Source organism: Schistocerca serialis, chromosome 11 (genome assembly GCF_023864345.2).
Source record: "Schistocerca serialis cubense isolate TAMUIC-IGC-003099 chromosome 11, iqSchSeri2.2, whole genome shotgun sequence".
Taxonomy (NCBI): Eukaryota; Metazoa; Arthropoda; class Insecta; order Orthoptera; family Acrididae; genus Schistocerca; species Schistocerca serialis.
Genome location: NC_064648.1, coordinates 162,303,098 through 162,329,483, shown reverse-complemented (window position 1 = coordinate 162,329,483; position 26,386 = coordinate 162,303,098). Strand labels below are relative to the sequence as shown.

Sequence of the window (26,386 nt, the reverse complement as noted above, 5' to 3'; positions counted from 1 at the left end):
GTGCGGAGGATACCTCCTCTCCAACAGGTATCATAAGCCTTCTCCAAGTCGAAGAACACGGCGACCGTTTGGCGCCTTCGCAAAAAGTTGTTCATGATGAATGTCGACAAGGTCACAAGGTGGTCAACAGCGGAGCGGCGGCGACGAAAGCCGCATTGGACATTAGTAAGTAGTCGTCGAGATTCAAGAATCCAAACTAACCGAGCATTAACCATGCGCTCCATCACCTTACAGACACAGCTTGTAAGAGAAATGGGGCGGTAACTAGAAGGAAGGTGTCTATCCTTCCCGGGTTTGGGTATAGGAACAACAACGGCGTCACGCCAACGCATGGGGACCTGACCTTCGGTCCAGACGCGATTGTAGGTACGAAGAAGGAAGCTTTTGCCCGCCGGAGAAAGGTGGGCCAGCATCTGAACGTGAATGGCATCTGGCCCCGGAGCAGAGGACCGGGACAGTGCAAGCGCACGTTCGAGTTCCCGCATGGTAAAGGGGGCATTGTAAGTCTCCAGATTCAGCGAGTGGAAGGAAGGTCGCCGAGCCTCGTCTGCCTCTTTCCTGGGAAGGAAGGCAGGATGGTAATGGGCGGAGCTTGAAACCTCCGCGAAAAAGCGGCCAAAGGCGTTGGAGACAGCCACAGGATCAACAAGGACCTCATTACCTGAGGTCAGGCCAGGTACCGAGGAGTGGGCCTTAATGCCCGACAGCCGGCGCAGGCTACCCCAAACTACGGAAGAGGGAGTAAAACTGGTAAAGGAGCTCGTGAAAGAGGCCCAGCAAGCTTTTTTGCTGTCTTTGATGACTCTACGGCATTGCGCTCGGAGTCGTTTGTATTCAATACAATTCGCCAACGTAGGATGGCGGCGAAAGGTGCGTAAAGCACGTCGTCGAGCACGGATAGCGTCCCTACAAGCCTCGTTCCACCAGGGGACGGAAACGCGACGGGAAGAAGAAGTAGTACGAGGTATGGAACGTTCGGCAGCATTGATGATAACAGCCGTGAGGTATTCGACCTGACTGTCACAACTGGAAAAATCGCGGTCCGGAAAGGTCGCCAGGGAGGAGTAAAGTCCCCAGTCAGCTTTCAGTATGTTCCAGCGCGAAGGACGTGGGGATGGGGTGTGGTGCAGGAGACGAACGACACAGGGGAAGTGGTCGCTCGAATAGGTGTCAGAAAGGACATACCACTCGAACCGATGGGCAAGAGTGGTAGAACAGATCGAGAGGTCCAAGTGGGAGTAGGTATGAGTAGAGTCCGAGAGGAAAGTCGGGGCGCCGGTATTGAGGCAGACAAGATTGAGATGGTTGAAGACATCCGCCAAGAGTGAGCCTCTTTGACAGGATGCAGGAGAGCCCCAAAGGGGATGATGGGCATTGAAGTCGCCAAACAATAAGAACGGCGGGGGAAGCTGATCGATCAGGTGCATCAGGTCAGCCCGACTAACAGCAGATGACGGTGGAGTGTAGACGGTACAAACGGAAAAAGTAAAAGCAGAAAGAGTAATGCGGATAGCTATTGCTTGGAGTGGGGTGGTCAATGGGATGGGATGGTAATATACATCGTCCCGAACGAGCAACATGACCCCACCATGAGCTGGGATACCGTCCACAGGGGCGAGGTCATACCGCTCCGAGGTATAGTGGGAAAAGGCAATACGGTCAGTCGGGCGCAACTTGGTTTCCTGGAGACCAAGGACGAGCGGACAGTGCAGGCGGAGGAGCAGTTGTAATTCCTCCCGATTAGATCGAATACCCCTTATGTTCCAATGAAACAACGCCATTGCTAGTCAAAAAGTTGGGGGAACGAGACGGGGAAGAGCTGGTCACCTCGATGGCCGCGGAGGGCCAGGTTGCGAGGCAACAACGCTACAACTGACGGCAGGCGGATCCGGTTCCATCGACTCGTCGCCAGCTGCGGCCGCTGTCCCTGATTGTGTAGGAGGGGCCGCATCATTTGCCGACAAAAGGCCGGCGGAACGCCTGGCAGCAGAGTGTCCCGGCGAAACTGAGGACGGCCGGGAGCAGCGACTCACGGATGAAGCGTCAGATGAAACGCGCCGGGGTGGAGAGGGGGATAGAGATTTCTTCTTGGAGGCCTTCTTGGAAGGCCGAGGAGGTACAGGGATGGTGGGCTGGACCCGAAGAAGGTCCTCACGCGCGGGGTCCGTTTTGGAACGCCGGACCTCGGAAGCCGGGGTCCGGAACGTTTCCCCGATGGACGCCTGAGAAGAGGATCGCTTCTCAGGTGGCGTGGGGGGAGGAGGAGGAGGAAGGGTGGCCCCTGGGGCAGGGGGGGTGGGGGCCGCGGGGGAGGAGGATTTGGAAGGGAGGGATTTGGGAGGCGGAGGCAGAGCCCCCTGACGGGCAGAGGAGGCGGAGGGGGGACAGGATAGAGGTGAGGATACAGCGGAAGGAGTGGACACAACGGAGGCAAACGAAGTGGCCAGTGACACGGGATGAATGCGGTCATACTTCTTTCTGGCCTCAGAATAAGAGAGCCGATCCAAAGTTTTGAGTTCCTGTATCTTTTTCTCCTTCTGATAGGCGGGGCAGTCCGGGGACCTAGGCGAGTGGACGCCAGGACAATTAGGGCACCGAGGTGGTGGGGTGCAAGTATGTTCCTCACGAAGAGGACGTCCACAGTCGCCACAAAGGGGCTCAGCCTCACACCGGGACGACATGTGCCCAAAGCGCAAACACCTAAAACAGCGCATAGGAGGCGGGACGTAAGGTCGCACGTCGCACCGGTAGCACATCACCTTTACCTTCTCCGGGAGAACGTCCCCCTCGAAGGCGAGGATAAAGGCCCCAGTGTCGATGCGACGGTCCTTGGGGCCGCGCTGGACTCGCCGGACGAAATGCACGCCGCGGCGCTCCAGGTTGGCCCTGAGCTCCTCATCAGATTGTAGCAGGAGGTCACGATGAAAAATGACCCCCTGCGTCCTATTGAGTGCCAGATGTGGGACAATGGAGACTGGGATGTCCCCTAGGCGGTCGCACGCCTGGAGTGCCGCCGATTGTGTGGCAGAGGTGGTCTTGATAAGAACGGACCCCGATCTCATCTTGCTGAGAGCCTCGATTTCCCCGAAGACGTCCTCAATGTGTTGAACAAAGAACATGGGCTTGGAGGTGGCGAACGTCCCCCCATCTGTTCGAGAACAGACCAAATAGCGGGGGAAGTACTTCGCCCCAAGCCGGCGGGCCTGTCCCTCCTCCCATGGAGTGGCCAAGGGGGAAAGGGCAGGAGAACCAGAACTAGAAACCGTACCTTTTCTTTTGGAAGACTCGGCCGCAGAGCGACCTGATACATGCTGACGTTTCATGTGCGAAACGTCCGCCCCGATACCACCCACTCCGACCAGGGGCTCTCCCCACGGGCGCCACCCAGCCGCAGCAAGGGCCACCTGGCAGGATGACCATTGCCGGGAGTCCTGATGCCCCAAGGAGACGGGCATCTACTCCTTGGCCAACGTGGGGAGGGTGCAGCTCAGGTATCGGCAGTACGATCCCTGTGTTGTCAGGGGGCTACAACCTAGAGGGTACATGACGACCCCACCACAACGGGCTGGCTACCGTGCTGGATTTCTGGTGCCATGGAAAGTCCATCATGATCGCTGGTGCAGATGGAGAGGCACTATGGGCGTAACGTGGACAACCCATCAGGCGTTTAGGCCCAATTTGAGGAATAATGGGTATGGTGACAACGCCGGTGCAATGCTGAGTGCCAAGGTCTTAGTGCACTTAGGACCAGTGGTACACCATGTAAGGTGTCCTTCCCCAAAAGGCTCGTACTTCTGTAAAATTTTGAAAAATGGAGGTCAAACCCCAAGGGGGACCATCACATTAAGGCCAAAACATTTGAGACTCCTTTTAGTCGCCTCTTACGACAGGCAGGAATACCGCGGGCCTATTCTAATCCCCGGACCCGCAGGGGGGATGATGTGGTGTGAGCACTGCTACCAATGTGACATTGCAATTAAGCACGAAAAGTACTTGTGCAGTGCACGCACAGAAGTGAATTCAGTGTGAAATCTGAAGATACATTCTAACTGAACAGCTTATATGGCAGTAAGATGAGTATGGTGCAGTTTGCAGTGATGTAATGTAGCAACATAGACACTGCTAGCAAATAGTTTGCAGTAATTAGGTAATGTAGCGGACTGGTGGGAAGAAGTGACGTTACTGCGGCTGGACGACGTGTCACACAGCAACCGGTATTCACGCATTTGTCTCTTTGAATACATTGGGTGTTTACGTTTCGAAATACAGGCGGTTGTGAGAGACGTCGGCTGTATTCTTGTAAGCTGTTTGAATATTCTATGTGGGACGAGAAACACAAGAGAGAGAGGGAGAGAGAAGTGGACTTTATGAATGATGGAGTATTTGTCAATTGTTGCTGAGCTTTTGCAGAAATTGCTTGCGAAGTGTTTTACATAGCGAATTCTCAAAAGGAAGGTTTGTCACGTCGGTTTACAGATATCTCCTGTTGTTGCAGTAGTTGTGGTGTTACTGGGGTAATTGCGTGGACTGCGAAAGGTAGAAATGAATAGAGAAAGCGATCTTTTTTTTTTCAATTTTTTATTTGAATACGCTGTACAATGAAGTACATGATGACATTTCCTCCACTGGCACGTATCAATGCTGTCTTAAAATCTCGACGAACTTCTGATCGTTCTGCCGCGTGGTGATGTCCAGGGGGGTCCTCCCCCACTCATCCGTCGCCCCCCTGTCGGCTCCGGCCCGCAGCAATTTTGCCGCCGTTTGTGTGTGGCCACACGATGCCGCGAAGTGCAGCGGCGTCTGCCCCCACTGATCCCTGGCGTTGGGGTCGGACGCCGCAGAGAGCAGCAGCCGCACCACAGCCGCGTGGCCTCTCCGTGCAGCCCAGTGCAGGGCGGTCCACCGCCCCCAGCCCCTCGCCCCCACGTCCGCCCCAGCCGCGAGCAACAGCCGCACCTCCCCCACCGCCCCTTTCTTAGCCGCCTTTATCAGCCTCCTGCCTCCCTTCTCCTCAGAAAGGCTCCTGCACAAAACATCGACACACTTATTCTCTACTATCGAGACACACACACCAAATGAAAGAAACTGTCACGGCCGCAAAACTGCCAACAATTCTGAATACACTTCTTCCGAGCGACAGGTCACAAATCTAGAAATCTCGCTTCTGCGATACAGGTTAACCAGCGTATTACAGACAGATCCACAGCACTAGCCCATAATCAAAAACTTCAGCCATCTGCCATTAAAAATAGGTGCACTCCATCTCGAAACAAATTCATTTCGCACATTTCCTCAAAATTCACTCCACAGATCCGCCTCCTTTCACCTCGGCATGCAGTTGCTACCCAATCCTTCATCTACATTCAAACACACCCGTAAAACTACTTTCTCTGGGTACCAATTCCTTCTCTCACTTAGGAAGAAAACACTACAAACTACACGCATCTGTAAGTACTGAAATACAATTTCCTCACCAGATAGCTAAGTGATTCAGACCAGTAACATGGAAATTTTCTGACATACCGACAAAAGATATAAAAGTCACTGCTTCGTACACAAGAAGTTGGTCGACATATTTCAAATACAACAAGGGCACCAGCTCGACTCTCCCTGAGACACACACACACACACACACACACACACACACACTACCTACCCGCTGCATAATAATCATCACATGTGCTCATATAATCATGCATGCAACAAGAGATACATCCACTGGAACATTCATTTCCATCTACTTACACCCTTTGCAACCCACCATATGGTGTGTGGCAGAGGGTATGCTGTACCACTACTATACTCAGTCATGTTAACTTTGTGTAACTTTTTGCAATTTTTGAAAATTCTGGACACAAACCAAGTTACACACCGCTACAGGCAGTGTAACACTTTACATTTATAGTTAAAAAGGTCTTCGGAACTGTAAACGTACACCAACTATGTTGCTCTCGAGTAAAATTTCTGTTTCAGTAGCAGTAGAAACACTTAAACCGTAACATTAGACCAGTCTCAAGAAAGTACTGTATTTCCTGTATCTAATGCTGTGCATAAATTTAGATCATGCCAGAAAGAAATCAGGTGTCTGTAAGAAATAGAAGCAGACAGTGTTAATTGATTATTGCATGTTCACTTACAAAAATCAAAATACTTGTATAGATCCGGCATTGCTGAACTTTAACCAATGTCGCGAGAACCTCTCCCCACAGCTGATGCAAGTCAAAGGCTAATCCCAAGCGAGAGAGCCAATAAGAAGCTCCAAAGGCAAGTGAAATACTAACTAGAAGCTACAGAGGTAATAAAACTGCTGCATCCAGTACAAAATAATCGATGTAGGTGGAGCAGCAACCATACGAAACAAAAGTAGTAACTGGTACACATAAAAAGTTATCCTAACTGGCTGCAGTCATCTGCTTTATCCGTTCCGCTCCCAAGTAGAGCGAGGGAGAAACGACTGCCTGTATGCCTCTGTACGAGCGACAACGCCTCTCACCCTATCTTCACACGCCTTGTATCAAGTGTACATTGCCGAAACTAGAATTGTTCTGCAGTCAGCCTCGAAAGACGGTTCTCTAAATTTTCTCAACAGAGTTCCTCGAAAAGAATTTCGCCTCCCCTCCAGTGATTCAGATTTGAGTTCCTGAAGCTTCTGCGCAATACCTCTGCGCCACTCGAAACTGCCGGTAGCAAATCTAGGAGCTCAGCTCTCAGTCCTACAGCTGTCGTCCATTAATTCTACCTGTTGCCAATACCAAACACTCTAGCAGTACTCGAGAATAGGTCGTACCAGCAGCCTACATGCAGCCTCATCTACAGGCCAACCACACTTTCCTAAAATTATCCCAACAAACTAAAGTCGACCTCCCACCTTCCCTTCCACAGCCCTCTCAACCTCGTTGCATTTCGTATCGCTTTGCGAACTCTCGCTCAGACATTTAAGCGACGCCTCTGTGTCTAGCGGAACACCTCTACTGCTGTTTTGTTTTTCCTACTCACCTGCATCAACTAATGTTTCTCTACATTTACAGATGGCTGCCATTCGTCACACCAACTAGAAATTTTGTCCAACTCGCCTTGTGTCCTCCTACACTCACTCAACGACGACATCTTACTGTACACTAGGGGACAGTCAGCCAATAGCTGCAGATACCTGTCCACCAGATCATTTATGTATACAGACAGTAACAGCGGTCCCACCACCCTTTTCTGGAGCACTCCTGCCTCTGGCGAACGCTCGCCACTGAGGACAACATACTGGGTTCTGTCACTTAAGAGCTGAGGTCCACTCACATACATGGGAACTGATTCCATACGTTTCTATCTCCTTCAACTTTCGACTGTAATCCACCGTGTGAAATGCTCTGTGGCCATGTACGAATATGTTATTCAGAGATGATCGACAAGCGCACCACATCACAGGAAAATCTGAACAATGCAAATAATTGCGATCTTTGGGGTAAAAATGGCTCAGTCACCTCTATCGCAATCACGGATTGTATTAAAGAGTCGGCACAGAAAGAACTGGGGGCTAATGTTCCCCGTCTCAAAGAAAAGGATTGTAGTTCACACAAAAGTCAGCCTTGCCGCTACTGGACGCATCAGAAAGGCACCTGAAAATAAACCACACGGTTTGCCAGAACTGCCAAGAAACACCACTAAGAAATTTGGGGAATAAACCCATCATTGCAGGCAGCTTCTCAAAATCGGTAATTTGCTCAACCATAGTGACTTTTGTATGGCTAAAAAGTAGTGCTGACATTACACAAATTAGTTGTTGCCGTAAAAACAAAACAAAAAAATTATTTTCCTTGCAAGAAAGCTGTTTAGTGTAAGACACTGCATGAAATGCGGTTTACTTCGAACAGACCTCTAAGTAAAGGAAACATCCCTCTAGAGAGAAGTGATGACTGACTGGCGATGCAGATACTTTATACAAGTCAGGAAATTAACAGAACTCTTTTCTATCGACGAAACTTGGGTGGTGAAGCAACGACATTTCTCTTAGAAGACTATGAGAGGGTCATGACGTTGGCACCAAAATGGACAATATGATAGTGCAAGCAACAGTGAAACCAATACTTGGTTTATTTATTAGTCTACACCAATATCGTCTTCACAAAAATATTTCCCATTACATATTATACATTTATTCCAGTGGTTCGTCCAATGCTTAAAACTGTTCTGGAACAATCCTTACGGTAGCATTTAGTTCTCTCAGATGTGCAGTTTGAATGTCATCTTTTATGTAAAAGACAGCTCTTTAAGGTTTGTCGTTATTTTTGGGAACAAATGTCACATGGAGCGTACGTGGGGCCAAGGACATCACTACAGTATTGTTTCTAGCCAAACATGCACAAGCACCCAACGAAGTGTGAGCAGGTGCGTTATCGTAGTGCAGAAACGGTGAACTGTTCCGCCAGAAAGCCGGACTTCTTTCCGCGTTGCTTCAAGCCATCGGGGTTGACCTGGTGAGAAGTTCTGCCTACTGGCCGTTTCATCTTGGGACGAGGAGTCGTGGTGCACTGTACTGTTAAAACCGAAGATTACTGTCAGAAACGTAACATTCACATTTCACTGGTCTCGGCCATCCGTCACCGAGACGATTGACTGTTGGTTTACGCATCGTTTGCTTTGACTCTCAGTTCGTCTTCTATTATGACCTTCTCGTCATCCTCATCTTCTTCGAAATGTTTATACCGGCCGTAAACACCTATTTCACTCGTAGTATACTCACCAAAAGCAGTATATAATATTTCTAAAACCATGATGAATTTTAATCTGTTCTCATAGCGAAATTTAATACAAATGCGGTAATCTGTTTTTACAGTAAACAAATAATCACTGATACTCTTAAAATACCAGTAACCTTTCTAACACCTGACAACACACTAAATAATAGATACGCAGAACGTTGTACACACAATGACAAAAAGGAAGTAGGAATCTGAGTAAAACGCGTGAAATGGCGAGTTTCCCGTTACTTCTGAGCACTCCTCGTATCACAAGAATGGTTACGCTTCAATCCACCCAATCAAGGGGAACTTTTACCTCTTAGAGGAAACACAATAGAAGCAAGTCTTCAGTTGTCCAGTATAATTACACCCCATTTCGTTTATAATCACTTCGGAATATATCCATCCATTTAGGAGGGAATTGTAGATGAAAATGCATTCAGATGAACAGGCATTCGGTTATGACGTATATTTGTAATAGATGCAGCAACCCTGGCTTTTGATTTCTGTTCCTGTGTTTCGGGAGGTGGCTATCGTCTGCTGTCTTGCAGTGGTGCCAACTCATTTACCTAAAAATGAACGCTGCCCGGATGGGTCTGCACAGTGCGTCGCCACCGATTTAAGGCGCGCGCCGCGGAAGTGCCGGCACGGCATTTCGGAACCGAGGCATATAGGAAAAGCAGGCAGGCCATTCCGGCCCCAAGCGAGTAAAAAAACACTCGGACGCCCTCGCGCTCCTTGACGTCACGGAGAGGAGAGGAGGCTGCAGCGCCGAGCATTCAGTTTTGAGAGAGCCACGAGCAAGGCTCGCTGTAAGTGTGCCGTGGCAACATTGCTTTAACAGTGCTCGGACGACGACGGACGTTACGTATCACGTTTTTCCCAAGGATGAGCACTTGCGACATGAATGGATAGTTCGGTGCAATCGCAAGGACAAAGTGAATGTGAAAACTGCACGTGTGTGGTCAGGTCACTATCGGCCAGAAGATTTTGAATGGGATTTGAAAAATGAGTTTCTAGGGTTACCTTCAAGAAAGAAGTTATCACCAGCAGCAATCCCCTGCATAAACATTCCGAACTGGCGTGGACAAGAAATTGTGGAAACCGGTGATGCAAACGAAAGGGTAAGACGTCTGCACATACATAACACTCCATAATTGAAACTGAAAAATTACCATAATACAAACGAATTCACATAAATGCAATGCTTCTTCACGCATTGCTATATTGCTTTACGGGAGTGAATGACTCGCTATATTGTAAAGGCAATAAATAATGTTGCTCAAGTGTATTTGCTTTTCCTCCTGGATATAATAGCTACATTTGTCTTAGAAATAGCCGTTTTTTTAAGTATTCTCGATATGTTAACTATTTTAAAGCTAGTATATAGTTCAAATGACAAAATCATCATATTTCGTGTAATTTGTTTACATTTACTTGTGTAACAATAGCTGATGCTGACCAGTTGACTTTGCAGCGTAGTGGTGTGGTTTCTGACTCCCATGTTGGAGGTTATGGGTTCGTATACCTGTATTTCCTCTTACATTGTATTTTTACATTTTATCAAACTAGGCTATTGTAGCCGCTTATGCTGGTGATATTTAATCGCTTTTGTCAATTGATCTGATTTTTAGTGAGAAATTAATGCAGTTGCATAGTACTTGGTCCAAAATTTTAGGAATAGTAGGCCTACTCGGTAAATAATTTGAAGAATAATAAAATTAAAATCAAATTCATTCCTTAGGGATCCAGAAGTCGTGCACAACGCTGTGGAGCAAGAAGTTTGCAAAAGTGAGCTTTGACGGCTTTAGAAACTGTGTCACCGGGGGGCGGGAGGGGGGGGGGGTATCGACCGAACCACAGGTACAGATTGCGTTCATGCACCCACTGAACTATTTAATAAGAATTTGGAAATTAAGGAACTGAGGGCCGAGATTGAATGCACAGAAAGAAGCGGCACTAAAAAATGTGATTCAGCCTTACGAAGTAAAACGAAAGATCTCCGACGTGTTCTTTCGCTGAAGCGGGCAGAAAAGTCATCTGACGTGAAAGAAAAAGCAACATTGCACAAAAGTGTAAATAGTGTATTGTCAAATTGTTTTACACTGGCGCAAATAACATGCCTATTAAACGAAAATAAAAGGGTAAAGTGGAATTCAGAGGACACATCCCATGCATTAACTTTAAGAGCTCTGTCACCTAAAGCATACACTTATTTGCGAAAGCGAAAAATTCCTTTGCCGTGCAGGCCAACTCTTCAGAAACGGACGAAGGAATTTAAACACAGACCGGGTATTCTTGAAGATATCCTGCATTTATTGAAAGCCAAGTCACACACTTTTACTACTCGAGAGAGAGACAAGCAGTTCTGACATTTGACGAAATCAATTTCGATGGCCGCACATGTTACGATTCGTCTGAAGACGTAGTGGTCGGACCACATTCCAGTGTACAAGTTTGCATGATACGTGGGTTGTGGAAGCAGTGGAAACCACCAGTTTACTATGATTTTGACACTGATGACCAGTAATTTGCTTCAGAGCATCATTAAGGTAGTTGAGGAATCAGGAATCGGTGTTGTTGCTGTGACGTGTGATATGGGCGGAAAAAATATAAAAGTTTGGAAGGAACTGTCTGTCGATACAGAGAGAACTTATTTCGTAAATCAAGCAGACGACACCACGAATGTATGGGTTTTCTTTGATGTACCACATCGGTTAAAGTTATTACTGAATCGTTTCTTGGATACAGGCATTACGCTACCTGATGGGTCCAAAATATCTCGGGCAGCTCTACAGGAACTTTTAAAACATCAGAAGAGTGACTTAACGATAACACACCACATTACTGAAGTGCACTTAAACATAACTCGACAAGCAAGGCAGAATGTACAGATGGCAGCGCGACTATTTTCACGACAAACAGCTCAGGCTTTGAAGTATGTTCTTCATGAAGACGTTGAAAGCAATTTTATTGAAATCCTTAACAACGTCTTTGATGTCTTGAACTCTAAAGAGTTCCAAAATATGAATGCTCCCCCTGCATAAAGGCTTTAGAATGAATCTCTGACTTCGAGAAAATGCTTAACAGATTCTTTGATATCTGTCCAGCAATGTGCGTTGGTTACAAAGAAAGAATGTTGCCTTTCCAAAAAGGTTTTATAGCTTAAATAAAATCTCCCTTTGGTCTTTTCGCAAGTCTGAAAAGTATGAAAGTTAGCTATATATTGACTTGTAGGCTGAATCAAGATTGCGTGGAAAGCTTTTTTCCTAGGGTACGAAGATTAGGTATATTTCATAACAATCCTACACCTTTTGAAGTAGGGAACAGGGTAAGTCTCCTTATACTGACAGATAATGCAAGTGATCTCTCTCTCTCTCTCTCTCTCTCTGGGAACACACCAGTTACTAAAGAATTGAACACGGAGTCTTCCCAGTGTGACGTCGACCCGGATCCTGCATCCCTAAGTTTCATTACCAGTGAGCTCTGTGTGTATGTTGCTGACGAAGCGCCACTACGAGAAATCCCAGAAACTGTGAATGTGGAAGAAAATTTAGTGACATGTGGTAACAATGGGGCACGACTCTGTAACCTCAGATGTTCTTCCAGATGCGGTAAAATACATTTCAGGCTATATTGCATTAAGTGCCACAACATTGATAAATCACTAGGCTTTCCAGCAGCAAAAAGTGAAGGACATCATGCTGCAGACTGGATATCAATTACATCTCGTGGTGGTCTTTACACTCCAACGCCAGCATGGGAGAACAACAGTGTTGCTGTTTGAAGAAGAATTTGCTGCTTTTCACGGAAATGGACTGTGTAAACAAAAAAATGTCGTAAAGTCTCTGTGGTCTATTACAAAACAAAAGTTTCCTGAGGTTCATGAAGCAGTTATTACTCTTTATGTAAAAACGAGAATATTTATAACGATTAGGCATCTCAATCAAGAAGCAAAGATGGAAGCAATGAAGAAATGTGCCGCAAAGAGGAAGCAGTTATGAATTGCATCGCCGTCTGGTAAACGGCAGTAGAAACAGACTGCATTCGTATTTGCTTCCTCATCAAACGAGCGAGTTATTTTCCAACTTAATTATCATTTATTTACTGTTAATGTTTACAAAACCTGTCATGCCCCTGGTTTTGACTTTTACAGATGCGTATCGAACGAAAGCAAAAGTAAAATGAATGAGTAACATGGCACCGAGTCTGTGATGCGGCGCATTTGCCGTGTAAGCATACGGCTGCGCCGCGCCAGGGTCCTCGTCGTGACGTCATGGCGCTCCACCCAATAGCAAGTGTTTTCGCCTGAGCACTGAAAGATAAGAGTGTCATGAACACCAAGTATGTCACATTATATGCGCCAGACCACACGACGACATATCATCCAATGTAGTTTGTCCAGTTCATCTCTCTCTCTCAAACAGCCATTCCAAATGTGCCTAGCAGTCGATGGTGTGCAATTTGACTATATTGTTAATTAAACTGCAAAAACACACTTCACTAAGGAATTTATTTAGTTTGTGGATGACAAGGCATCAGTTATTTTGAATAAATGTTTAGCTTATTTAAAATCTATTCCGTCTACGTACAATTTCGAGTAGTTTCTAATTTCTAACTGACAGCAGGTCTTTTGCGTTGTAGAACCACCCGGGTGCTTCCAGGCAGAGACAGGCTGAGGTGACAGAAGGTCATGGGATAGCGATATCTACACATACAGATGGCAGCAGTGTCGCGTAGGCAAGGTATAAAAGGGCAGCGCGTTGGCGCCGCTGTCACCTCTACTGAGGTGACTCCTGGGAAAGGGCTTCCGACGTCTTGATGGCCGCACGATGGGTTTCAACAGACTTCGATTGCGGAATGATAGAGCTTGCCTATGACTTGATATTTTTAAAATGTGCAGTATCCGATGTATCGAGAAAAGGATTGATATATCAGCACAAAATCATCAACGTGCCTGCCTATAAAAATATGGGCTGCACGTTGTAAGTACACTGCCGGTTTTTAGAGCTGTACGTTGGAGTACTGATTTATTATTGAATACTCTGTACATCAACAAGCTATCCCCCTCAGAGCAAGAACTGAAAGGGAAACGACGCGCATTCACACCTCCCGATAACCACCGTGCTAGCTACGGTAACTGCATGTAGGTGACACACGGAAAGGTATGTCGTGGGTCCATCGTTCGGTATCGTCACGTATCAGATTTGTCCGCAACACTTCACGTCGACTTCCCTGCTTTTTCGTTTCTGCGCCAGCGACCCTGCAGCTGTAGTGCCAAAACTGTGAGGCGAATCTAAAAGTTTGCTGTTTCTGTTGGTAGCGCGGGGCGCCGATTACGTCAGCAGTTCCCTCAGTTCATTGCAGCGACCAGTGTTGTCATTTACACTTTTGATCATTTTAAACGTCCGATTTTGTAGAATGTCGATGTGAAGAAAGAGCACACTAGTTTCGATAAAAATTGTGTAACGCAACAGGTGTCCTGTTTCTTCACATTTGAAATCGTCTTATTCCATTCAAACCGCCCATCCCCCCGGGGCAATGGGTGCCACATATACTTGCCTCACAGTCAAAATTAAACATTGCACCTGATTAAAGTTCAAAAAGTGACAACAATCGTTTACACAATGAAAGTAAAATTATGCCTCAGTACAAATTCAAAAAAGCAACTTCAATATTTTCCGAAAACTGTGAAAAAATCTAAATTAGAGAGACTGTCTTTAGTTCGCGTGGCGAGAAGACGTATTTCTAGTGATGCAGTATGTTGTCTGAATAATACACTACTGGCCATTAAAATTGCTAAACCACGAAGATGAAGTGCTACAGACGCCAAATTTAACGGACAGGAAGAAGATGCTGTGACATGCAAATGATTAGCTTTTCAGAGCATTCACACAAGGTTGGTGCCGGTGGAGACACCTACAACGCGCTGACATGAGGAAAGTTTCCAACAAATTTCTCATACACGAACAGCAGTTGACTGGCGTTGCCTGGTGAAACGTTGTGATGACCCGTATAAGGAGGAGCAATGCGTACCATCACGTTTCCGACTTTGATAAAGGTCGGATTGCAGCCTATCGCGATTGCGGTTTATCGAATCGCAACATTGCTGCTCGCGTTGATCGAGATCCAATGACTGTTACCGGAATGTGGAATCGGTGGGTTCAGGAGGGTAATACGGAACGCCGTGCTGGATCCCAACGGCCTCGTATCACTAGCAGTCGAGATCACAGGCATTTTATCTGCACGGCTGTAATGGATCGTGCAGCCACGTCTCGATCCCTGTGTCAACGGATGGGGACGTTTCCAAGACAACAACCATCTGCACGAACAGTTCGACGTCGTTTCCAGCAGCACGGACTATCAGCTCGGAGACATATATGCATGTAATGTCTCCCCAATTCGATTAATTGAAAAGACAGCAGTGGTGATGTGTTTCATAAACAACAATTTTCGTGTTGAGCAGTTTGCAGTAGAGGCCACCATTAAAAGAAAAAAACGGATTACGCAGTGTATGCAATTTTATCTGATGGACAACGTTTACAACTTGCGAAGTAACCTGTAGTCTATTGAATATGGATTTTTTTTTAATTTAAAAAGAAAATAGACTTGTATGGAGCATATGTATCCGAGAGACAGAGGCAACAAATGATAGCTGGATGAAAATGTCATACCAATACTGACGTTGTGGGAGATATGTCGTACACCTGTAGGTGGACTGCGAATATAATCTGCTGTATGCCCGTAGCAGGAAACCTGATAGGATTCCCTGGACGACCTCTGGTAACGCCACATGGAACTTCAAAAAAGACAGGGGGGGGGCAGAGATTTCCTGTCTGCTTTGTAAAAGGGAATGCACGGAAAAAATTCGGGGTGATAGCTGAACAGAGACGAGAAGGAAATGTGATTGTAAGGCACAGCCTTGAGTGTGACAATGTTATTGTGCTGGCTGGAGTGTTCTTTTCTTGTTTGCCCCCAGTGTGCATGACTAGCCCCAGTGCTCATAGCTCCTGCTTTACTGGATATCTCAGGAAGTCATACCCTGCTCTTTGGGGCCAGTCACCCAGGGGTAGTGTCTTTTCTAGTAATCAGGAAAATCCTCAGTCCCAGGTTTGAACCTCACCATCACTTGAATTTTGAATAACAATCATCAGCATCGGTGTCTGAAGACTTCCAGCATCGCGTGTCACCCTCTTTCAGCCAACAGCCTTTCCAAAGAGGGCGGAGGGGCCGACAGAGGTTCAGGGCACTCTCTTTCCCTTGAGGTCTGAAACTGCTCCTAAATGAGGAAGAATTGGCAATGATCAACAACGTGAGGATACCGAAGGCAATGTAAACCACTGCATAAAGATACATAACGTGCATCAACATGACATGTGGTATGTGATTCAATAAGAGCCATAACGGTCTCTCCATTGGCAAAAGACTAGTCCCCCATTCAAACTCCAGGCGAGGAGGCCCAAGAGGGAGGTGACCACGAGAAAAAGGTTGAGTAACCAACGAAAGGATAACATTCAATGATTCGGGAGCTGGAAAGTGAGGAGTTCAAATGTGGTTGGGAGCCAGAAAATAAGAAACGGATTTCTGGTCACATGAGAATAGGGTAGTAGCAACAGCAGTAGGATTCAGTATCAATAGAAAGGCAGAGCAGAAAGTGAGTATAGATATGTTCTCGTGAGAATCAAAAGCAAACCAACAACATGCATAGTTCAGGTATACTTGATGACGTCGCAAGTTGAAGTCGCAAGTGAAGCACATGATATCAGCATGTGGTGCACGATTAATACTATTATCCTGGACACTAAGTATACAATTCGGCACTATCAATGATGTTTTCAGTGTGCATGTAGCACATGTAGGTGTGTGTCATCTTATATTGAGCGTTTTTAAAAATTTTTTACTTTTAGCTATGTACTTCCTGTGCCAAATTACGCGTTATTACCCGCATGATTTGTATGCACGAAAATTGAAAAATTTATGTTTGTTGCCTGCTCCTGATATAGTTTCAACACTAATTCTCTGTGTCTTCCATGACTGCCAGTCGAAATGGGTGTGCTTCTGTTGCCTGCCTGAGTTGCAGGAGTGTTTTAAATGTTCAGTGGATTCCAAAGTCGATATCTGCAGCTGATTATCTTGGTCAATCAAAGCAGAGAGTACTTGAATCTCTATACAGGAGGGAATCAACATCTACATCTACAAGGTTACTCTGCAAATCACACTGAAGTGCCTGGCAGAGGGTTCAATGAACCATTTTCATACTACTTCTCTACCATTCCACTCTCAAATGGCGCGTAGGAAAAAGGAACACCTCAATCTTTCCATTGGAGCTCTGATTTCTCTTATTTTATTATGTTTATCATTTCGCCCTACATAGGTGGATGTCAACAAAATATTTTTTATCAGAAGAGAAAGCTGGCAATTGAAATTTCGTAAACAGATCTCGTCGCAAAGAAAACCGCCTTTGTTCCAGTGACTGCCACACCAACTCGCGTATCATATCAGTGACACTCTCATCCATATTGCGCGATAACACGAAACGAACTGCCCTTCTTTGCACTTTTTCGCTGTCCTCCGCCAATCGTACCTGGTAAGGATCCCACACCGCGCAGCAATATTTCAGCAGAGGACGTACAAGTGTAATGTAGGCTCTCTTTGGTAGGTTTGTCGCATCTTCTAAGTTTCTGCCAACAAAGCGCAGTCTTTGTTTCGCCTTTCCCACAATATTATCTATGTGGTCATTCCAATTTAAGTTGCTCATAATTGTAATTCCTAGGTATTTAGTCGAATTGACAGCCCTCAGATTAGTGCGATCTATCGTATACCAAAAATTTTGCGGATTTCTCTTAGTACCCACGTCGATGACCTTGCACTTTTCTTTGTTTGGTGCCAATTGCCACTTCTTGCATCATAAAGAAATTCTCTCTAGAACATTTTGTAATTGGAATTGATCGTCTGATGATTTTACTGGAAATTACAGCATCTTCTGCAAACAGTCTAAGGGGCAGCTCAGATTATCACCTAGACCCTTTATGTAAATCAGGAACAGCAGAGGGCCTATGACACTACCTTGCGGAACGCCGTATGTGACTTCTATTCTACTCTATGATTTGCCGTCTATCATTATGAACTGTGACATCTCTGCGAAGAAATCAAGAATCCAGTCACACAATACAGACGATACTTCATACGTATCAAATCTGATTAATACTGGATGTATACGTGGACAAGGAAAAAATTCCCGGATTTTTCCCGGATTTCCCGCTTAAAAATACACTCTCCCACGTGAAAACACTTTTTCCGTCTTAAGTGCCAGTATATTTTCCCTCGGAAGTGCAAAACTTATCAATCCTTTGAATGGTTATGGTTTTGGACATGGGCGTAGAATTTCCCGACACTTTAGAAAACGAAACTCAGGGATAAAGATACATTTTGGAAATATCTTTGATGTGCAGCAACATGTACGTTGCGTATTTTCGTATAACGACAGCACACACTGGAATTCCACCAAACACCGCATGTTACTTTCCGAATCACTGAAATCGAGATTGCGATGCGCTTTTGTAAGGCAGTCACAGCTCATGTCACGTGATCTCGCCAGCTCATGACAGCGAGTATTCAGGGCATAGGGCGCGTGACGTAGTCAGCCAATAGCAACACCCCTGTTAAGCAGCGGTAACACACGAGTTAATGGCTTACATTAACATACATAGTGTTGCTACAAGAAAAGCAAAGCTTCCACATATAATATTGCGCACAAAGGTTAATAAGCTGCAAGAGAAGCTAGTCTTTCGATATAATGTTGATTTTTTGCGCGTGTTACACTTTAAGATACATCACACAAATGTGGCAGTAAAATTTTTAATAATGACATAAATGTCTGATCTCCAGGGTTCGAAATTCTTGTAAATGGCTTGTCATCAAAGACTTGATTTTTAAATGGAGTGAAACACACTGTGATTTAAGAATTTCATGGTACATCCTCGCGCATAGTCCAACTTACGTTAAAGGATATTTACTTTGAAAGTAACGCTTTTCAAACCAGCATTCGCAATATTTTTCCACGACCTGCTGGAAACAGGTTCGTTCCAGCAGCTGCCGGAGAGCGCCAGGTAAGAGGCGCCCCGCGCTTGCGCAGCTAACATGACGTAGGAAGCCCGTATGCACATACGTGTAAAACATTAAAAGATCTTACATTACGTTGTAAAAGCAGTAAGACGTCACAGGGTACTCCAAGAGATCAGAATTTCGTGAACCATACTAAAATGTGCACATTTAAACTGCAACTTAAAGTGCACATTCGTATGTCCAGATTCAGATGTAAATTTTCTTGGAGTACCAGTACTGCATTATCTCATGTTTGGTTCATTATTATGGCATAATGCCATACCTGCTAGGAGATGAAAACTTGCACTTGAAATGCAGCGACCAGTTGAAACTAGCCAGTACTGTGGAATTAAAAATTTCGTTTCAAATACATTGGATGCCTCTGCAGAAAAGGTTAATAAAAGCCAAATTTCTTTAGCAAACAGACAAAAATAACTTCATTGTTCTGCAAGGCGATTTAGGCTTGACTGTCAGAAACTTGTAAATAAAATAAAGTCTGAAACTAATAATGTATATCAGCCTTCAGTAATTATGTGAATTTATTTTCATTCACTTGATACCTCCCGGGCCGGCCGAAGTGGCCGTGCGGTTCTAGGCACTGCAGTCTGGAACCGCGAGACCGCTACGGTCGCAGGTTCGAATCCTGCCTCGGGCATTGGTATGTGTGATGTCCTTAGGTTAGTTAGATTTAACTAGTTCTAAGTTCTAGGGGACTAATGACCTTAGAAGTTGAGTCCCATAGTGCTCAGAGCCATTTTTGATACCTCCCGGCCAAAGATATCCGTTTTGCTTTCATTTGACGCGAGAGTAAACGAAGGAGAAACAGCAAAATCACTGTGACGCGAGAGTAAACGAAGGAGAAACAGGAAAATCACTGAACGTTAACACGGGTCACGTGGAGACTACCCACTATAATTCATACCTCTCTGCGCGTCAGCCTCGGATCTACGATATTTACGAACCGGGTCAATACTAAAAAAAATCGAATTTTCAAAAGTACCCTATGTGCATCTTGTAAAACACATCATTCTGAAAAATTTGAAACAAAAACATATGTGTTCGAGAAAATATAAGACATGTTATTTGGCCTTAAGTGTGCCGAAGTGCAGTGCCACGCCTCTTCACGCAGCGTTCTCTTACTGCACTGCACGTCACTGCACTTCGCACTGTGGAACTCAAGTCAGTATTTTGTAACGGATGCCATCGAACTACATTCAGGACAGCGAAAATTAAAATCTCCTTTGATTTTAAACAAAATAACCTTGCAATTAATACTGGATGGAATTATTTGTAACCGGAAGACGAAGAACTCTTCAGAAAATTTGGATTCTTTATTGCCTAATAGCTAATAACTTTCTGTTCTGGGTGACAAAATGAAATATAGGATACACAAAACCAGATAAGACAAGAGACAAGCAAGACAGTACAGATTTCTTCAATCCTTGCGTTCTTTTCTCACTAATCTTGCTCTACCTTTACATGCCGTGCTTTCCTTTCTGCGAAAGAATCTGTTACCTCATCAAAATTCGTCAAATGTTTTGCTACATGAAAAATCGAAATGTCGTTGTCTAATACTCAAAAAGCTTTTAATACAAATAGTACCAAAGACTGGTGTGGTTTCTCGATCTCATTACGTCTATTGTCACTGTTTGCAGGACGAAAGAAAATAGGCCTTTCTAATATTGCAGCAACTGTAACACCAAACAAGCGAGATTGTTTTGGTAATAACGGTCATTTTCATAATACGGCAGAATATAACTCGCCAAGTACCAATATTAAATGCCTGTTTGGCCTACTACAAGCAAAAGACTTTATGTTAGGAAAAAGTTTCATCTTTCATTCATAAACTCCAGTTTCTTAAGCATGTGCTCGAAAAGTAGAAAAGTAGTAGTACGAAATTTTTGTATAAATTTGGAACCGCCCCGTTTCTTCTCCTTCCTCGTTCTAACAAAAACTTCTCATCCCTAATTCTCTAACTATTCCTATCATTGTCAAAGCTCATTCTCCAGTTAACTCTACTAACTCTGCCAGAATCACCGGTTTAGTAATTATCCAGCGATTATTCTCCGGTTAGGCGTTATTACGTGTTCGTACAACGCGTTTTCCGCGCTACTCCCAGAATGGAACTTAAGCGGCTGGTAACCAGGAAATGTACAACTTGCCCTCTAGTTTAGCGACCTGGTCAAAAACTTTCTGTCCAACTTTAATTTTCTTTGATACAGCGACAAGATAATACGTTAATATTTCTTATCTGTTATTCTTGTTAGTTGTTCATTTCCACTCTGGTAGTCTGAATCTATGGACGCAGCTATTCGCTCATCATCTGCATACCAGTCAGTCACATACACATACTACATTCACCCGTGCAGCTTTATTCCACTCCGCTCGTGTAGCCCCGTCCCCTTTTGCCTGCAGGAAAGTTTATTTCCAGATGCGACTAGGATTCCCCTGGCAGGTACATCACGTACACTATGCACGCATTCAAAAATAACCTTACGATTCATTCAGAAATCAACTTAGAATGTGATCCAAAATGTTCAAAAATCAACACCAATGAGCTTCAAACTCTTTTGAATAATCGATAGACCAATGTGCGCTAGATGCTACGTGCTTTGTGAAACAAGGTTATTTTTCCTCAACACTACGAATTTGCCTCCCCCCCCCCCCCCCCCTCACCTCCGAAATTGGCGCCCGGTTCAGATACTCTCGTTTGCTGCGTGCACAACCAACAGCGACATTTCTGTTTCCAGAAGCGGGAGAAGCTACTACTCAGAAGCGACTCAACTGCTCATGCGCGTGATTCCGCTCGTAACTGCTTAAATGAATCTAATGTAAACAGTTGTGACTTAACGCACATCGGAGGTAATTTGTTGTTACGAAGCACTGCATTGTCTTCCTACAGCCTTTCACACATTTTGCTGTTGGCAGACGCTTGTATGAGCACTGTGTGTTTTTTGTTTATATATGAAGCATTTCCTTCGCAATTTAAATTTCATTCCCTCGTTCATATTTTGTTGCTGCAGTATTATTCTGCAGTAGCGGGATACAGTAACGTCCTTTGTTAGAGTATCGGTTATTACCAGTCAAAATGACAAAAAATTAACTGAAAACTACATCAATGAAAATCTCCCGGGATTCTAGAAAATTCCCGTTTTTCCCAGTTTTCTTGCGGATGAAAAAATTCCTGGGTCTTTCCGGGATCTTCCGGGCCGTATACACCATGTAATAGTCTCTTGTTAGGAATGGTATCAAAACCCTTCTGGAAATCTAGGAATACGGAATCGATCTTAGATCCCTTGTCGACAGCACTCATTACTTCATGGGAATAAAGAGCTAGCTGTGTTTCACACGAACAATATTTTCTGAATCCGTGTTGGTTACCTGTCAATAAGTCATTTTCTTCAAGGCGAGTCATAATGTTCGAGTACAGTATATTCTCCAAAATCCTACTGCAAATTGAGGTCAGTAATATGTGATGTGTCTGTAATTCAATAGGTTACTCCTATTTCCTTTCTTGAGTATTTGTGTAACCTGTGCTACTTTCCAGTCTTTAGGAACAGACCTTTCGTCAAGCGAACGGTTATATATGATTGCTAAGAAAGGCACTATTGTGTCTGCATACTCTGAAAGGAACCTGATTCGTATTCCATCTGGACGAGGAGACTTGCCTTTCTTAAGTGATTTGAGTTGTTTCACAACACCTAAAATATATAATTTTTCGTGAAGGAATTAAGGAAAACTGTATTTAGTAACTCCGGTTTAGTGGCACCATCATCATTGAGGAAACTGCTGTTGGATATATATAAAACTGAAGTATAAAATGGTCCATACTTGATACTGAAATCCACAGTCTATGAAGTCATCTTGCAAATGTATCAGTTCACTGTGAGATGTCAATATATTTTTCAGTAGGACCAACTATCTTTGCCCACGTCAGTTGCTCATTTCTGAAACTAGAAGTTAACTATGCCATGGAATTATGCAAAACTTCTCCTCGGTGAACCAAACCCACTACTCATGACACCTTGTGACCTCCATCATCCATCTGTTTTTTTACAAGTGACGATCCATACAGTGCTGTACGCATCTCCACTCAGCCACACCCACAGCATTTCTCACTTCTCGAGAGCAGATACCTCAACCATTAGACCAGCTGAGTGCGTTTGCTGGCGTAGATCGAATTACCATTGTGGATGATGTTTATTACCCATGGTTTGCAAACACTACCACCAGAGGTTCTCATGTACATCCGCTGAAGTAGGATAACATCCACCAATTCGATTTCCCTTTTGCTGCTCTTCCCACAAGTCCCCCGGGATAAACTCTAGTGCAAGTGTCGATGAGACACTGAGTCAGAAGTGGAGGTGTACTCAGGCAGCCTACTGGTCAAGGAGACTGCCTGCAATAAGCGGAAAATCTGGGATCCTGTTCCAGTGCGGCACAGATTTCCAATAGTCACTACAGATGTAACTCACTAGGGAACCATTTAAGGAATATTCGAATTACATTTTAAGACATACCCAAAACAAGCTGTATCCTCATACCGGTACTAAATATTAACTTTGTAATTATTACTTTTATTTCTGTTTACCTTTCTTTTGTCATTTCTTCCCGAGTGTCTTCAATAACTTATATCTACAACCATTCACATAAGTTTTGTTGAGTGGAATTGTGTGAAACATCCCGTTTGCATACCCATTTAATTCAGAATCAATTTGTAAGACACACAATCATCACTAAAAACAAAATCTAGATTCAACACATCAATATATAAAGAATCTTTGGAAATGGGTATGATTTGTATGTGACACTTCCTACGTAACTAAAGTTGAGTGACTCTGAAATGAACTTAATTCTCACGGCAAATACAGAGAGCGAGAAATCTTCTGCACATGTGCTCAATCTTCAAAATATCATAGCCAAAAAAGTGAGAAATAAGTAATGTTTAATGGCAACTGTAACCTCTATCCAAAAACTGAAGGAATCTGTTTTTTATTTTATTTACTGTATCGGCTGGTTAATGCCAAAATAAGCAGTACTCTGAGGGTAAGACTTGGGCACGTGTGGCAACACAACTCACCGGAAGCGAGAGACGGCTGCGTCATCAGGTGGAGGGGTGTGTCGGGCAGACGTGGGAGGTGCAGCTGCAGCAGGAGTTCGGCTGTGGCCGCTGTGGGGTTGACTGTCAGAGTTGGGGGTGGACCTGCCCCCTGTGGCGGTCGGCGAGCTGCACAGAGAAACACTGTGTGGGTGGGCGTGTTCACACAGGGGCTCACTGCAGGCGGTGCAGCTGAGGGACTGTCCACCGGGGCAACAGAACACTCAGTGCCAACAACACCAGCCTGTCACTTAATGTGACTGTACCACCAATTAACTGGTCTTTTTCTGCACTACTTCTGCTATATACCCCAATGGCATAGCTTAAGATGCAAAACAACAAATTGTTCACAATGAAGCACAAAGCAAATCCCAAACATAATGGCCAACAATTTTGCTGCCCTGACAGAACACCAATCAGACAATTTAGAAGCAGTTAAAGTCAACTGGCTGCTACGTTTGGTTGTGAGGTGATCTGAAAACTGATATATGGATGCTGAATTATATCACTGGAGGAAGAGAGAGAGAGAGAGAGAGAGAGAGAGAGAGAGAGAGAGAGAGAGAGAGAGAGAGACAGAGAGACTGATAAGTTGGGGTATCAACTTACTGTTGAAACTATATGGTCATGGATATGCAGGCGCTCTGATGTGAAGCCCGAGGGAATGAAGAAGATGGACAAGAATTACAAGAGCTATGCTATAAAAGTTATCGAGAGTATATTCAAAATTTGCATTTCAGTAAAGCAAATAGAACTGTGTATATGCATGTAATGTCTCCCCAATTCGATTAATTGAAAAGACAGCAGTGGTGATGTGTTTCATAAACAACAATTTTCGTGTTGAGCAGTTTGCAGTAGAGGCCACCATTAAAAGAAAAAAACGGATTACGCAGTGTATGCAATTTTATCTGATGGACAACGTTTACAACTTGCGAAATAACCTGTAGTCTATTGAATAAGGATTTTTTTTTAATTTAAAAAGAAACAAAATAGACTTGTATGGAGCATATGTATCCAAGAGACAGAGGCAACAAATGATAGCTGGATGAAAATGTCATATCAATACTGACGTTGTGGGAGATATGTCGTACACCTGTAGGTGGACTGCGAATATAATCTGCTGTATGCCCGTAGCAGGAAACCTGATAGGATTCCCTGGACGACCTCTGGTAACGCCACATGGAACTTCAAAAAAGACAGGGGGGGGGGCAGAGATTTCCTGTCTGCTTTGTAAAAGGGAATGCACGGAAAAAATTCGAGGTGATAGCTAAACAGAGACGAGAAGGAAATGTGATTGTAAGGCACAGCCTTGAGTGTGACAATGTTATTGTGCTGGCTGGAGTGTTCTCTTCTTGTTTGCCCCCAGTGTGCACGACTAGCCCCAGTGCTCATAGCTCCTGCTTTACTGGATATCTCAGGAAGTCATACCCTGCTCTTTGGGGCCAGTCACCCAGGGGTAGTGTCTTTTCTAGTAATCAGGAAAATCCTCAGTCCCAGGTTTGAACCTCACCATCACTTGAATTTTGAATAAGAATCACCAGCATCGGTGTCTGAAGACTTCCAGCATCGCGTGTCACCCTCTTCAGCCAACAGCCTTTCCAAAGAGGTTCAGGGCACTCTCTTTCCCTTGAGGTCTGAAACTGCTCCTAAATGAGGAAGAATTGGCAATGATCAACAACGTGAGGATACAGAAGGCAATGTAAACCACTGCATAAAGATACGTAACGTGCATCAACATGACATGTGGCATGTGATTCAATAAGAGCTATAACGGTCTCTCCATTGGCAAAAGACTAGTCCCCCATTCAAACTCCAGGCGAGGTGGCCCAAGAGGGAGGTGACCACGAGAAAAAGGTTGAGTAACCAATGAAAGGATAACATTCTATGATTCGGGAGATGGAAAGTGAGGAGTTCGAATGTGGTTGGGAGCCAGAAAATAAGAAACGGATTTCTGGTCACATGAGAATACGGTAATAGCAACAGCAGTAGGATTCAGTATCAATAGAAAGGCAGGGCAGAAAGTGAGTATAGATATGTTCTCGTGAGAATCAAAAGCAAACCAAGAACATGCATAGTTCAGGTATACATGATGACGTCACAAGTAGAAGTTGGAGAGAGAGAAAAAGTGAGGATATTGAACAGGTAATTCAGTACTATGTAATAGTAATGGAGGGACTGAAACGCGATCGTAGGGGAAATAGTGGAAGAAAGGGTTACACGAGAATATGTACTTGGTAATAGGAGTAGGAGAGAAGAAAGGCTAGTTAAGTTCTACAGTAAATTTATCGTAGTAATAGCTGGTATAGTCTGTTCAAAAATCACTAGACGAGGAGGTATACTTGGAAAAGGACCGAAATATGGGAGGTTTAAAGTCACACCATATTATTGTCAGGCAAACATTTTGAAATCAGATACTGGGCTGTAAAGCATACCCAGGAGTAGATAGAGAGTCATA

General features: G+C 44.6%; 1 protein-coding gene across 1 annotated transcript in view; it reads right to left on the bottom strand.

Annotated features, from left to right (window-relative positions):
• Window positions 1-4,635: 4,635 nt before the first annotated feature.
• The window catches only part of LOC126426580 (ankyrin-3-like), a 78,454-nt gene continuing 56,703 nt past the window's right edge, over window positions 4,636-26,386 (bottom strand). Inside the window, exons 3-4 of the mRNA XM_050088477.1 lie at window positions 23,917-24,063; window positions 4,636-5,023 (exon numbers count right to left, since the gene is read on the bottom strand). Of these exons, the coding sequence (XP_049944434.1) occupies window positions 4,636-5,023; window positions 23,917-24,063 (535 nt within the window). The remainder of the gene's footprint in view (window positions 5,024-23,916; window positions 24,064-26,386) is intronic.